The sequence below is a fragment of the Heterocephalus glaber genome, unplaced genomic scaffold (assembly GCF_053883595.1).
Source record: "Heterocephalus glaber isolate CG9 unplaced genomic scaffold, H.glaber_assembly_v1.0 deba00001481, whole genome shotgun sequence".
Classification (NCBI taxonomy): Eukaryota; Metazoa; Chordata; class Mammalia; order Rodentia; family Bathyergidae; genus Heterocephalus; species Heterocephalus glaber.
Window position 1 is genome coordinate 25,381,003 of NW_028258317.1, and position 15,493 is coordinate 25,396,495.

At 43.2% G+C, this 15,493-nt stretch overlaps 1 protein-coding gene and 1 long non-coding RNA gene across 6 annotated transcripts in view; one reads left to right on the forward strand and one right to left on the reverse strand.

The window, feature by feature from the left end:
• Positions 1-109: 109 nt before the first annotated feature.
• On the reverse strand, positions 110-5,129 carry LOC110347741 (uncharacterized). Of its 2 annotated transcripts, XR_002392526.2 has the most exons (4): positions 5,062-5,129; positions 4,073-4,251; positions 3,525-3,740; positions 110-1,267 (listed from the first exon to the last, which is right to left on the reverse strand). It is a non-coding gene; the product is annotated as an uncharacterized LOC110347741 (long non-coding RNA). The 2 variants fall into 2 exon arrangements; XR_002392524.2 differs by lacking the exon at positions 5,062-5,129 and having other exon boundaries at positions 4,073-4,402.
• A 6,796-nt stretch (positions 5,130-11,925) lies between these two features.
• The window catches only part of Plaa (phospholipase A2 activating protein), a 41,731-nt gene continuing 38,163 nt past the window's right edge, over positions 11,926-15,493 (forward strand). The window contains exon 1 of one of the 4 annotated variants that reach the window (XM_004838364.3): positions 11,926-12,513. In XM_004838364.3, the coding sequence (XP_004838421.1) occupies positions 12,365-12,513 (149 nt within the window). In that variant the 5' untranslated portion in view covers positions 11,926-12,364. The remainder of the gene's footprint in view (positions 12,514-15,493) is intronic. The other 3 variants (XM_004838365.3, XM_021252933.2, XM_087183820.1) reach the window with 3 other exon arrangements.

The following is a 15,493-nucleotide window of genomic DNA, read 5'->3' on the forward strand; positions in this document are numbered from 1 at the left end:
GGCCAGTTGCAGTCATATGGGCCTGTTAACAATAACTCTGTGAAAGTGGGTGAGGCCTGAAACTGAGAAGTGTTGCACCCAGTGAAAAAGAACCAACCAGAGACCGATATTAAATCCACACAGGAGTTTATTACTGGCTGGGACTCGAGCCGAGCATCAGACTCGAGCCTCAACTGGGGGAAGACAAACATGTTTTATACACCTTTGAGGCCAACAGTTTCTAGGCCCCCCTATGAGATAGAACTAGTAAAGCAAGCAAAAGGTACAGAAGCAGAACGTCCTGCTGTTAGAACATTTGTAATACAATAGTTGATTAATTGTTAGTTCTAAAGAGGCTTTCAAAGGGGAGGAGGTTTTTAAGCTTCCTCCTTCTGAGTTCATCTAAAGGGCAGACAGGTGGGTCAAGCAGCAATATGGAGTCTGTCTTGCTAACCAGGGTCTTTCCTGCCCCACTGGTTCTTGTAACTTAATCAAATCTTTGATTCCTATATTTACTCTTTGAATTTTTTTTAAAACGTCTTTTAAAATTTCATAATTTTGTCTCAACACCACCAGTTTAACTGTATCAACCCTCTGTCTAATGTATTTAGTCAGAGCATTTGTAATGTAAGGTCTCACGAGCAAAAGCAGAAGTAAGATAACTAGGGGGCCTGCTATAGCAGAAACTAGGGTAGTTAACCATTAGCATAGAAGCAACAGGTTTTTGGGTTTTTTTAGGGCTACACATAACCCTTTTTGTTTCATGAACAGGAGGTCAAGTCCCCTTTGATTTGTAGGACCATCTCAGCTAGGGAATCAACCTGGTTTTTTAATCTAGAGATCAAGTCTTTCAGGCAACCCAAATCTCTGGCTACCTGGTGGCTTAGGGCTTTAAAATTTGTCCTGAAGGATCAGGGAGGAAGTTCCAATAGCCGCTGACCTGGCTATTCCTAATCCCACCAGAATGGGCACTAAAACGGGGGCAGCCCATTTACTCCTATAGTGTTCAGTGGTTAATCCCAGATGTTCGCGGCCTCCTTTTTTATTATAATACAAGACTTGTGGAAAACATACACCATGACACAAAATAAAGTGGCAGATTGGGTAGCCAAGATTGATTTGGGAATGTATTTAAATAGTCAAGTCCTCGGTGCAAGCAGACCAAGCATATCAGGACCAGGTCTCCTGACTTGAAACCATGGGGCTGGAATGTCGCAGAGGCTTTTTCTCGAGCCTGTTGTCTTGTAGCCTGGATCTCACTCTGAAGAATCTGTAAGGCTTGAAGAGACTGAAGTAAAGAGACACAAGAACTCTCTGTTATCTGTTCAAGGTTTAACTTAGGGAGGAGTGGCGGCGGCCTCCCATACAAGATTTCAAAAGGGGTAAACTTATCGCATATGGGGTACATCTAACTCTTAACAAGGCTAGAGGAAGCAGATTGGGCCACCTACCGCCAGTTTCTAGAACATATTTAGTCAGTGTTTCTTTCAGGGTCCTATCCATCCTGTCCACTTGCCCTGAACTTTGTGGGCGATAGGCACAGTGTAACTTCCAATTGATATGTAGTGCTCTTGCCAACAATTTGGATATCTGTGCCATGAAGGCATTGTCAGACCCCAGGTAATGAGGGATGCCAAATCGGGGAAATATCTCCTGGAGAAAAACCTTAGTTACTATGTTGACTGATTCTCCATGAGTGGGGAAAGCTTCTATCCAACCTGAGTAGGTGTCAACCAATACCAGTAAATATTTGAACCTATTGCTGGATTTTATTTTGGTGAAATCAAGTTCCCCATGTTCCCCTGGCTCTTCCCCATAGTCGATTACCTTTGTTCTTTGGTTTCACCTTGGAGTTTAACTGTGCACACATCTGACACCTGGAACTGATGTCCTGAACCATAGAGGTCAGTCTTGGGATTGAAAACTTAGAGCTCATTAGTCTTTTTAACTTTGATTTTCTCAAGTGAGCTAAGTGATGTAACTGATGAACAAGTTGTCGCTCTAGGGCTTGGGGGAGACAAATTTGTTTGTTTGTCCCTTTCCACCAGCCTGAGTCCAGTTTTGTACTCCCTCGCTTTTGGTTTTCCTCTTCCTCTTCCAGGGTATATGTGGGTCTTTCTGGGAGGTAGCCAAAGGGTTGGATGGGCAGAATGTCTATTGGCCCCACTGGTTCTCTGGCCACTCATCGGGCCGCATCATGAGCCTCTCAGTTACCTCGGGCCTCGAAGCTGTCTCTTTTTTGGTAGCTTTTGTAATGAATAATGGCCAACGCCCTGGGTTCTCAAATTGTCTCCAATAAGGCCAAAATTTTTTTTTGATAGTTTTCCCTTCTGATGTCAATAGCCCTCTCTATCTGTAGATGTCGCCATGCACATGGGCAGTGGCAAATGCATACCAGCTGTCAGTGTAGATGTTTACAGCCTTGTCTCAACCTAACAGGGCTTGGGTTAAGGCTATTAGTTCAACCCTCTGAGTTGAAGCCCCCTGGCTTAATGCCTGTGTCCAATGCACCTGTCCTCCTGGACTGACTATGGCCACCACCGCTACCTGACTCTGTTTTCCACAAAGCTGTTTCCATTGGTGAAGAAGGTCTCATCTGGGCTTTGCAGGGGAACATCAGTTAGGTGTGGGCAGTTGGTGGTGGAAGTTGTCAGAGTGTCCAGACAGTCATGGAGGGGCATGCATATGAGCCAGAGTCCGGGAGTAAGGCGACCGGATTGAGGGTCGTTTCTCGGGTGAATTTGATGTGTGGAGCATTCAGCAACAGGGCCTGGTACTGAGTCAGGCAGGCGTTGGAGAGCCATCATTCTGGGGCTCCTCTCAGCAACATCTCCACCACATAGGGTGTGGTGATGACCACGTCCTGTCCCAGGCTGAGCTTATCTACCTCCTTGACCAGGAGGGCAGTGGTTGTAACTGCCCTCAAACAGGTAGGCCATCCACTTGCCACAGGATCAAGTCTTTTAGACAGGTAGGCCACAGGTCTGTTCCAAGGCCCTAATGCCTGAGCTAGCACTCCTTTGGCTATGCCCCCTCATTCGGCCACAAACAACCGAAAGGGCTTGGTGACATCAAGTAGGGCCAGGGCTGGTGCTGACGCTAAGGCTTTCTTTAAAGCCAAAAAGGTGGCTTTCTCTTTTTCTGTCCGGAGGGACTCTCTCTTGTGCCTGGAGTGAAGCAATAGTGACTTTCCCCAGTTTTTTGGCTAGGACTTCCTCGGGGGGCATCATGGTTATCATAAACTTTCTGGGCTATGTTCAGTAGTTCAGTCTTATTCTTTCCCTCAAATCCTTCTAATTTCTGTAATTTTTTTTCTAATGTCTGGGGCTGACTGGCCAAATTTAAAGCTGCTGCACTTTTGGGAGCCTCTGGGTCAATAGGAGTGAAAAGTCTATAGGCTTCCAAGAGTCTCTCTAAAAACACAGTCGGAGACTCTGTTTTTTCCTGGCGAACCTCACTTACCTTACTCAAATTAGTGAGCTTTTTGGCAGCTACCTGGAGTCCCCCTAATAAGTGCTGGCGGTAGGTCCCCAGCCTCCTCTTACCATCATCATCACTGGGGTCCCATTTGGGGTGTCACGACGGAACTACTGTTTCAGCCCTGGCCAAATGCCCTGGAGTTCCAGGAGTGATGCTGGGGTTTGGCCCCAGGGCCTCTTTGACTGCTTGTTGTTAAATGCGGTCCGTTCCTCAGTGGTGAACAGGATCTGTAAAAGCTGCTGGCAATCATCCCAGGTTCATGCCATATTCATCTTCCTTGTCTGTGGAATAAATTTTTTTGAAGTTATTCAAAACACAATCAAGTGGAGTTCCTTCTGTGGACTGTGAGGAACCCATAATTTTAGCCTGTGAAAATGCAAAAGGCACACAGAGCAAGCAGACAGACAACAATAAACAGACAGAGACAAACTTGGGCCAAGTAAAACCTCTGAGGCCGAATGGATTCTGACCCCACCCAGGGAGTCACTCTTCTGAGGACTCCAACCCAGTGAGTCTGCTTGCCATCGAGAAGAGACTCTAGGTAGGGGAACCTGTGCTGTGTCTGGCTTCCTCCTACCTACCCAGAGTGCACTAAGAATCATTTGACTCTTACCTCTAGAGGCTTTCCCAATAAACTCCTGCGGGTCGGTTGATCGGTGATAGGGCCCGGCTGGGACTGGCCTAAATACCGTCAGGGTGGCCGAGCCCCAGAATACCATCAGGGTGCCCTCTCCTTCCACAGACCGGTGTTCAGAGGGGCCGAACACTGCGGATGTCCAATCCTGGTCTTTTCTAAAAAGAAACAATGGATCCAAGATAATAAGTTCCAGAGCAGCTGGCTATCTCACTGGGGCCTCTAAGAATGTTGCACCCAGTGAGAAAGAACCAACCAGAGACTGATACCAAATCCACACAGGAGTTTATTACTGGCTGGGACCTGAGCTGAGCATCAGACTTGAGCCTCAACTGGGGGAAGACAAACATGTTTTATACACCTTTGAGGCCAACAGTTTCTAGGCCCCCCCTATGGGATAGAACTAGTAAAGCAAGCAAAAGGTACAGAAGCAGAACGTCCTGCTGTTAGAACATTTGTAAAACAATAGTTGATTAATTGTTATTTCTAAAGAGGTTTTCTAAGGGGAGGAGGTTTTTAAGCTTCCTCCTTCTGAGTTCATCTAAAGGGCAGACAGGTGGGTCAAGCAGCAATATGGAGTCTGTCTTGCTAACTAGGGTCTTTCAAGAAGTACCAGAAAACAGCAAAAATACTACTTTTCATTTGCTTTTTGAAATTTTTTATTTTTATTAATACATGTTTGCAGTTTGTAATTATTACATTCAACACGAGGAGTTGGAACATGGATATAACATTTTAAAAAATTTTTTTCCATCCCCTTCCTTTCTCCACAGCAAGCATATTAGGATGGGAGTTAGGTAAGGAAGGTCTGTGATGATAAAATTCCCAATTACATAAAGTGAAAGCCAAGTCAAAAACAAAAAAAGTAGAAACCAACCTCTTTTACTATATAGAAAAGAAATATCATATTGTAAAGAAAGATTTTTAAAAAGAGAGAAGAAATTTTTTGATAGTTTATGAGCCCTTACTGTGAGACTGAACAACAGTTACTCCATTTTGTAATAGGGCCCCAACTTGTCTGCTTCTGTTATGGATCACCAAGGGAACATCGAGTTCCAGGAATGTACTTGTTGTTGCGCCAGGAAGGTTTGTTGAGTGTGCAGTGTTCCGTCATGCTTACCCAACTCCATAACAGAACAATCTGTAAAATCCCTCTCCTTCAGCACTTCGCTTTGTATTTCTGCTTGCCAACTTCCCCCTAGCATCTCCTATAAAAGGACCTCATGCTCTGAGGCTCTCGCCTCTCTAAGCTTGGTGCTTGGGGGGGTGCCATCTGGCCAGACTAATAAAGGTCTGTTTTAAGTTCACAACTTGTCTGGTGTGTTCCCTCCCAGGTGATCCTCACTGTAGTCAGCTCCTCGGAGCAGTTGGTGAGACGCACAGTCTTACATTACTATAATAAGGTGGTTAAATATGAGTCACCAGCCTGGCATAGTGGTATACACCTGTTGTTTGGAAGGCTGAGGCAGGAAGATTACAAGATTGAGGTCAGCCTTGGCAATTTAACAAAACCTTGTCTCAAAACAAAAGGGACTGGGAATGTAGCTTAGTAGTAGAACACCTCTGGGTTCAATCTGCAGTAACATAAGAAAAAAAAACACTCAGATAAGTTTATATAAACTTTAATGTTTGGTCTGGATGGCCAGTGATTCTATAGATTATCTCTAAAAGAGCTCCTGACAATATGGTGATTTCTCCTACATGCCCTGAGGCATATGACAGGGGATCCAGAAATTATCATTTATATGCAGATGGACAGTTAGAAAAAAATCATTAGTATAAATTTTTGAATTGTTTAACATATAAAATATCATTATGAAAAAAGTACCAAGAATTCAGTTTACTGTTCACAGAATTTAAGTTCAGTCTCAGCTCCATTATGTTCTTGCTATCTTACCTGAAAATAGTTATCTCAGTTAACTAATTTAATAAGTACTTGTCATAGTCACTTTCTTATCACAGGGACAAAATACTCAACATTCACAAATTTAAGGTGGAGAGGTTTATTTTTCAGCCTGTGGTGACCTATCTCCAAGGCAAGAGACACATGGTAGAAAATTTCCCCTTGGAGCAATAGGGGGAAATTGCTCTTGTCATGGTGGCCAGGAAGCAGAGAATGAAAGGATCAGCTGGGAGGGAGATACACCCACCACCCACACTCCCATAACTTGGCTCTTCCAACCAGACCCCACCTCCTAACAGCAAGTCAGGTATTGCACCTTCATAATCAATCACCTTCCAAACATATGGGGCTTTTATGGTCATTTTAGATCCAAAATCTAACTGTACTATTGAATGCTTACCCTGTATGATAAATTTAGCCAGTTGCATTGGCCTTCACACTGACCTGACCTACAGTCTCAACTATGGGTCAGGAATCAATCAGGCAGGACTTTGAAGCTAGTAGCCTGAATGAAAACAAGCAGGTACCTGCAACTTTTGGTGATAAGAGGTGGAAATCAAATTATTAAGGGAGCAAGCTAAGGTGTCACAAACATTAACTAAAGAAAAATAATAATTACAATAATAATGAAATTAGGGAAAGGGGATCTAGAGTCTGAGGGAGGGAGGTGGGTGGAGAGGGGAAGGGAAAGAAGAATAAAAAAGAATCAAGATACGTTAAGTACATGTACCTATTTTGTAAGATGAAAATAAACTTCATGTACTACAGGTATATACCAATAACATAAAAATTTTAAAAACAAACAAAAAACCTGTAGGGAAAAAAATGGAATTGACAGGCAAATTGGAAACGATCAGTACAAGCAAAGGTGATGATGGATCTGACCAAGAGGTGACTCTAAACCTCACTATAGCTTTATTGTGAGGCATTTGTATGGTAAGATCTCCACCCAGAGGGGCACATTACATATGTCTAAATATATTTTGGGTTGTGCACAAACATTCCTATGGAGTAACTAAACTCAGTTTAGTCTTCTGCCTCTTTAGGAAACATCCATGAATGATTAATGACATTCCTTTGAAACCCTGTAAAAGTGGGATGCTTCCTTTGTTTCGGGCTCTGTCTGTCTACGGAGTAGATGCCTTGCTCTCTCTTTCCTGGGGCTGGATTGCCTGCAGGGTGGCCAGTTGTATGTTTCTTTCCCAGAATAAACTTTTATTTTCACTTTAGAACTGACACGGTAAGAGAGCATTATAGGGACAGAGGAGAAAAACTCCTGGGATCTCACCTGCTTCTCATTAAAAGCATAATTTAAATTTTCTTCTGAGGCAGTCAGGGAAGTAAAAGCGGTTTTTGCTGAAAAAAAGATCAATGACTCTTCCCTTGGGCTTATAGATAGACACCCAACAGTTAACTAAAAGCAAAACAAAGCTTGACCTTTATTTTATAAAGTTTGGGCTCAATTCCCTTTTGAGCTTTGTGTATAGGCATGTTAGTCCTTTAGGAGATGTGTGAATAAAAGTTGGCAAAACAAAGTTGATTAGCCCTAAATTTACATAACCAATCTCATCCCCCTTTAAGACTGAAGACACCAAGAGAAGAGATTTACAGGGACATTCATCTATTTCCAGAAGTCTCCATTGCCCTAAACCTATGGTCAACTTCCAGAAACAATCATACTATGGAGGCCGAATTTCCCCTTGGAGCAATAGGGGGAAACTGCCGTCTTGCAAAAGCAGAGCTGAGATAATGATCAATCAGATTCTAACCTACTCCAACAAATGCATAAAGTCTAGCCTGGTTCTTTTTTGATAGGACCAGTCTGATCCTCTTCATTAAACTTGTGCTTCTTCTAGTTCAAGAGATTTCAATTTCTTCTGTATTTTCTCTTACTTTCCTTTGTTAAGGAGACAACTTGATATTTGTCAGAGATGTTCCCAGCTTGGTTTCAGCTCCTGAAGCTAAAGTCCTTTACCACCTTCTCTTACTTTCCAATTAAAAGCTTTTGCCTGTAAAATTTGTGCCGATGGCCTCATTTTTAATTTCCACTACCACTGAAACAAGGACCTGCACTAGCTGCTCAGAACTATCCACATCAATTCTATCTTCCACAAGGATAAGGACCCATGGTAGCCAGTGACAGTTACTTGGGAGGTGTGGTAATGAGACAGTTAAAGACTTAAAAATTGCCTTTGCTTAAAAATCATTCACTTTTTACTTGGGCCTATAGATGTCCAGAGAGAGACTAAGCAGGATAAATCTTGACATCCTTGCCTTCGTTCTGTATGTTTCATTTATTGCCTTAAAACTTTATGCTAGATCCCAGCTTAGCCTTACACACAGGCAAGTTAATCATTTAAGGAGTATCTAAAAACTGATAATACAAGGTTTATTGCCCAAATGTACCTAACCTATCTCATCACTTGAGGACTAAGGTGTTCTGAAGATTTATAGCGATACTCAACTGGTACCCTTTACAACATCCTAGTCCAGACCCCCCTGGAGCATTATCTAGATATCTCCAGTCATTGGCCCAAAATCTCATTCCAGTCAAGTCTCTAGAGACAGACTACCCATAATGAGATCACCCCCCTAAGCAGGAGCAATCATCTCATGGGAACCAGATTGCCCCCGAGTAATAAGGACTTCTCCAGAACTACTTTGAAGAACCAGAACTGACCTAATGATAAACTAGACCATAGCCTACCCTAGTAACCCCGTAAAATCTGACCTCTTTCCTTTGTTAAGAAGCCAGCCTTATTTTTTCTGTCAGTGCTATGCCCTCTTTAGATCTCCTCAAGTTGAAGTCCTTTCACCTTATCTCTTTATTCTGAATTAAATGCTTTGTGTTGTCATACTTCTTGGCCTGGTATTCAATTTCTTTTATCACTTTGTCAAAGGTTTCCACATACGGTATCTGCAGAAAAAGCCCTTGAGCTCATGAATTAAAGGCCAGCCCGGGTCTAAAAATAAAAAATAAGATAAATTTCTTTCAGACATGGTCACAATGTTGCCCACATTGGCCTCCAATGTCTGGGCTCGAGAAACCCTTCTGCCTCAGCCTCTTGGGAGTATTGGTGTGTACCACAGCTTCTGCCACACAAAATTTTAAAATTTGAGTAGCCATTCATGAATTGGGTAAAGCCAAATAACATGCAGTTTGGGTACCATCTAGGGAACTTGAGGGGAAACTTTTATAAGGCATTCTAGGAACAAGACTGAGAAAACATATTTGCTGGTTAAACTTTCATTTTACTTTCACTTTAGAACTAGTCTATGTCTGATTTACATCTTAAATGTGGCTAAGAACACATGTGAAAAGTCCCAAAGGATAGTTTGGTGGGTTCTGATTTGTTAAGTGTAGGTTTCCATTTACTGTTTTTTTGGGGTTTTTTGGTACCAGGGATTGAACTCGGGACTTTGTGCTTGTGAGGCAGGCAGCAGAACCACTGAGCTAAATCCCCGGCCTTCCATTTACTGTTGAATTGGGCTTCAACAACTGGAGCCATCTTGATGGTCTTTCTTCCGCCTCACCCTTGCCCTCCCCTCGCCCCTCCTGTCTTTGAGATAAGGTCCTACTATGTAATCCAGACTGGCCTGAAGTTTGATTTACCTGCCTCAGCCTATGTAGAGCTGGGATTATAAGGCATGCACCAACTTAATTTTTTAAAGAAGGCAAATTCGTTATGTGTGAAGTGGAAATAATAATACTATCTTTCAGGGTTACTGTAAAGCCTAAATGAGAGACTGTGAAAATTGCTCTATAAGTGAAATAAGTACTCTATAAAGTGGGAAAACATTCACTGAGGACCTATTATGCAAAAAGCAGTAAACTAGATGTGTAAGATTCAAGAAGAATGAAAGGCTCTAAATGAAATTTAGTCTGGTAGAAAAAAATGAATGTGTTAGAAGGCAGCAAATACTATACTGGAGACAGGTTAAAATGGCATTGGTCTCACAGGAACTTGAAGAGTACAAATGATAAATGGGTGCTGATATATGACAGAGAAAGCATTATAGATTTTTAAACGAGAGAGAGAGAAAAAAGAGAAAATACACGTCCAAAGAACTGCATGAACAGCATGATGTATTTGGGGAAATTCAGTATGGGTGAGGTAAGGGAGTGACCAAAAAGAGAGGAATCTGGTAAAACAGATTAAGATGATGTGAAAGGCCTTGTACAGTGATGTACTTCAAGAATGGAAAGCTATCAGAGGTTACTGAACAGAGGACTAACATAACTAGATCTATTTTTTAGAAAGAGTCTTTCTAGATGTGATGCTGCTGCAGAATTTTGAGAGACAGGAGAGACCAATGGGAATTAGGAGGATTTAATAGGTGCACCTTGACTCAGTTGGACTCCTGTCTAAAACCCTGAGTGCTGGAGAAGGAAATGTTTTGGTTTCTATACATTTTTTTTTTGGGGGGGTGGTCTTTTTAGTGATGTAACAAGTGAGTTTACCAGAACAGGACAGGGGCAGGCAGTTTTGCAATTTAGCCTTGAAAGAAGACAGAGCCTTGTGAATCTTGTGAGAACAAGATGACATAAACTTAGTTTACAGGACATAGTTGCCAATTTTATCTCTACCAGAACAAGGAGTTACAGCTGAGGAGAGAAGGGTGACTGAGGGGGGCAGGGGTGCCCAAGGCTGAGAAGAATTTATTTTCTTTAAATCCTGCTTTAATCCACACACTTGTCATCCCAGCATTCTGGGAAGCTGAGGCAGGAAAATCAAAAGTTCAAGCCCAGCTTGGGCAAATTAGTGATGAGCAAGATCCTGCCTCAAAATAATAACATTAGAAGAGGCTGGGGATATACACAGTGTGAAGTTCCTGGGATCAATAGCCAGTAATACACACATGCGCAAACGCGCGCGCGCACACACACACACACACACACACACACACACACACACACGGTAATAATCTTATGTTTGGGCCAGGGATTTAGCTCAGTGGTTCCGCCACCTGCCTCGCAAGCTCAAGGACCTGAGTTCAATCCCTGGTACCAAAAAAAAAAAAAAAAAAATCCTAAATTAATGTGTCTGCTTGACTGGGGAGAACAGGCAGAAAGATTAGAGAATGTTGAAATGATTTATGCAAGAGACCACTAGGTATTTTTAATTTAGGTAGAAATTTCCAGTAGGAAGCTGGAGGTATGGAGCTAGAGTTTGAAAACACCAATCTGGGGACCCAGCATTAGAAATGAAGTAGTAAATAGTCCACGTAGGGAGCGGGTATAAGGGCAGAAGAGATATTTAAATAACAATATTTCGGGCTCACATCAGAGAAGCAGGAATCAGAGCAGTGATTCCAAACCTGTGAGACTTTTAAAAAGGGAAAAGAGAAGTAATCATTATGTACTGCAAACATGTACTAATAAAAAAATTTTTTTAAAGAAAACTGCAAATTGGGCTTGGCACTTTAGAAGAGTCTGTGGCCTTCAAGAAGTTGGATATGAGCGAACAGAGTAGAAGGGAAATTAAATAGGACGAGTTGTATCTATCACTGTCAATGTTGAACCACAAAAGCATTACGGGGATTTGATTAAAAATATGTATTCTCAACTCCACCCTAGTCCTACTTTATCAACGCAGGCGAAAATAGGGCCAATTCGAAACAACCGACCATAGTATTTATTTGCTAAATATGATGGTAACGGGCAAGGAGACTGGGATAACTTAAAGGAAGTTCCCAATCTGGGCTGAAGTTCTCTCGTTTTAATTTAAACACAACGTTTAGCTTGGAAAGAATCTTAGAAGACTCTTGCAAAGGTCTGAAGAAAATGATGTAAACAATTCCAACAGAAGATAGGAAACACTTTATTCAACAATCCCGCCGTGAGTAACGCGGGGAGTCCAGATTTAAAATACTTGGATTCGGCGCGCTGGCCGCTCACGCCCCCCGTGAGCAGCATTGTGGGATTTGTAGTTCCAGCTCGGATTTAAACAGTTCGGCGGCGTCTCGGAAGGGACGGAATTGGAGAAGAGTCCTGCGTGCTGCGACGAAGAGAAGGGCCAGAGACCTTTATCTCCTTTGCCCGGGTCCACAGAGCGCGGGGCGGGGGGGGGGGGGGGCGAACCTCGGCCTCGCGCCCGGCTCGGAAGTCGCGACGCACGAAGACTGCGTCATGGCGGGCCGACGCCGATGATGAATTCCGGTGTGCCTGTCAGGGTTGCTGTGTCACTCGGCTTACTCGGCGCGCCCCTTCTTCGCCGCCCTTCCGCACCGCCTCTGAGGCCCTTCCGGTCTCCGATTGCTACTCACCTGAAGGCCCCTCTTGTGCTGCAGCCTGGAGTACGCCGGGTCTGCCCTGGGGACGGATTTCGCGAGGCGTCGGGGTCCCAGGAGCCCGACCGATTCCGGCCATGGCGAGTAGCGGCGCCAGGTACCGGCTGAGCTGCTCGCTCCCGGGGCACGAGCTGGACGTGCGGGGCCTGGTGTGCTGTCTATATCCGCCGGGGGCCTTTGTGTCCGTGTCCCGAGACCGCACCACCCGCCTCTGGGCGCCGGACAGGTGAGCCCCACGAGTCTGGCCTCACGTTATCTGTATTGCAGGCTTTCGCGCGAGTAGGAAGAGACCCTTCCCTGCTGCACATCTCTCTTACCCTTCCCGCTGCGGTCCATCGACTCCCCGCCAGCTCTCTCAGTCCTAGCACTCCGGGCGTACAGTGTAGGAACCCAGCGAGATTTAAGTGGACCGGGTTTGGGGACCGAAGGCCTGCCTTCCTGTCGTAACTTGGCTACTAACGAGTGGGTAGTACGAGCCTGTTACATTTGGGGGCTTCAGTTTTGGAGGAGGAAGTTTCTTTTACAGTTAAAATTTTATTGATGGCCTTATGCAGTCTTCTAAATAAGGTAATGGGAAAGTGTCTGGCATGTCTTTTTTCCCCTTAGAAGTTGCACTGTAGTGTTCTCTCAAATTTTATTTGTGAAGATCTTAATTCTCAAAAATTGCATTACAGAAAGTTGCATTGAATACTCTTTCATCGTGGTACATGTACATAACACATCTTAATTCCTTTTCCTTCTTCCCCTGCGCCTCCCTCAATCTCTTGGTCCTCTTCCTATTTACAAAAGTTCTGTCTCTCTGTTTGCTATTACTTGTCTTTTATTTTGCTCTTAAAATTATTTATACTTTGGGGTTCTCTTACATGAGAGAAATCATGTGATATTTAAGCTAACATGTCTGATTTATTTCGCTTAACATTATGGTCTTGAGGTGCATCCATTTTCCTACACATCACTCAAATTTATCTTTCTTTGTGGCAAAATGATATTCCATTGTGTATAAGCTTCATATTTTAAAAAAAATTATTGAGTTTATTGGTACATTTTAGGTATTCATAATGATCGCATTCATCATTGGGAATTTGTACCTGTACATGATATATCTTGGCTCTTATTTTTTTCCCATTCCCCTGCCCTCCAACCCATCCACCCCTCCCTATACACATAAGCTTTGTTTCCTTTTTTTCCTTCTTTTCTTCGCCTTTCATTTCCCCTGCGTTGCCCCCCCCCTTTTGAACATTTTCTTCCTATTTCACAGTTTAATACATTTTGGCCCTCATTTACACTTTCAGTTTCTCACACCAGAGAAACAATTTGGTATTTACATGTTTCCTATTGATTTCATTTAAGAGTATGGCCCCAAGCTGCATCCATTTAGCTATAAATGTCTCTAGTTTATCTTTCTTTATGGCTGAGTAGTACTCCATTTTATAAAAAAAACCACATCTTTATCCGATCACCAGTTGATGGGCATTTGGGCTGTTTCCATGATTTAGCAATTACAAACTGAGCTGCTATAAACATAGAGCACCATATTTTCTTTATCTGTGCATCTGTTGAGGGACATACAGGCTGTTTCCAAAATTTAGCTGTTAAGAATTGTGCTGTTATAAACATGGGTGTGCGTATATCACTGTAATATGTCTTTAACTGTTTACCTAGAAGGGAAATAGCTGGGTCAAATAGAATTTCTAGTTTTAGTTTTTTGTGAATACTTTCCTTCTTGTCCAAGTTAGTTTCTTATTCTGAGATCTGTGGTTTTGGGAAGAGGAGATGAAACTCCCCAAGTGTTTATTGCTATGTGGAGAAGTCTTTGCTAAGGAGGGCTCCTGGCCTTCAAATATTTATTAGAGAGGTTGATGAAAAAAGGGTTAAAGCCAGTCCAGCTCTAGTTCAGAGTTCAACCCCGGAGCAGGGTGTGGTGGTGCACATCTGTAATCCCAGCACTCAGGAGGCCAAGGCAGGAGGTTCGCCTTGAGTTGGAGGCCAGCCCAGGCTACATAGTGAGTTTGAGGCTAGCCTAAGCTACATAGTGAGACCCTGTCTCAAAAAACCAAACAACAATAACAAAAAGTTCAACCCTGATATGAGTGGTTATAGTGTAATAGTTTTAGTTATAAGTAGTCAAAGAAGCTTGAGTCAAAGAAACTGATGGAAGAGTTAAGCAAATAGCCATATAAGCCTAAAAGTGTAACAGAAAATAGCCCACCCAGGTTACAAGCTAATAATTCTAACACCTAAGCCAGCTTAGAGATACAAACAACTAAACAGCTTAGAGATACAAAGGTAGGGCTGGGGATTTAGCTCAGTGGTTCTGCTGCCTGCCTCGAAAGCTCAATGTCCCAAGTTCTATCCCTGGTACCAAAAAACAAAACAAAGGTAAACACAAGAACAAAGGATAAAAGGTTGGAATAAAAATAGATTGAAAAGTCTTCCCTCCAAGAATACTCTTACTCAGGTTATACTAATGTTAATGTTAACGTTAGGGTTGTGTCTCATGGTGATGAAGAATGAAACCAAGGATGGAGGAGATAGGGTACAAGCAGATTTATTTAAAAGATATAAAGGCAAGAAAGTAAAAGATAAAAAGCCAAGAGAGTAAAGCTCCCACTTGCTGCAAGGTGTTTTGCGGAGGATACTCATGAGAATATTCTGTCTAGGGCAGTAGTGGTGAACCTATGTCACATGTGCCACAGTGGGCTGTCTGTATCATTGAGAGCTCTAAAAGGTTTGCCGTCACTGGCCTGGAGGTTTTTAAGAGATTTAGAAGGGAGCTCGGGCCATTGTGTAAGCAATATAATCTACTCTTTAGGAGACGACATATTTTTGAGGGTCCAGTCTAAGAAAGTGTTCATGCAGTGTCCACTCAGGACCCACGTGCCCTTGAGCCAGTGGCCTGCTTGGTCATGTTCTGGGACCCAGACAGCTGAAGGACACCTGGCAGATGTTTTTGTAAGGCCCCTGGCAGGTCATGACTTTGCAACTCTATTCTGGGGTTCCTTGACTCCATTGTGGGGCTACTGTCCTTATTGCCTAATAGAATCCTAACCCCTATCTCACTACCAGTAATTCCTGTTACATTCCCCCCTCTGAAGAGGTATCCCTGTCATTAGGGAAAAGGGATGAACACTGTTTTGGCTGCTTTGAGTTGTACAGTGTGGTGAGAAGGGGTCAGCTGTCAGCGGCATCCTCCAGAAGGTTTGTCT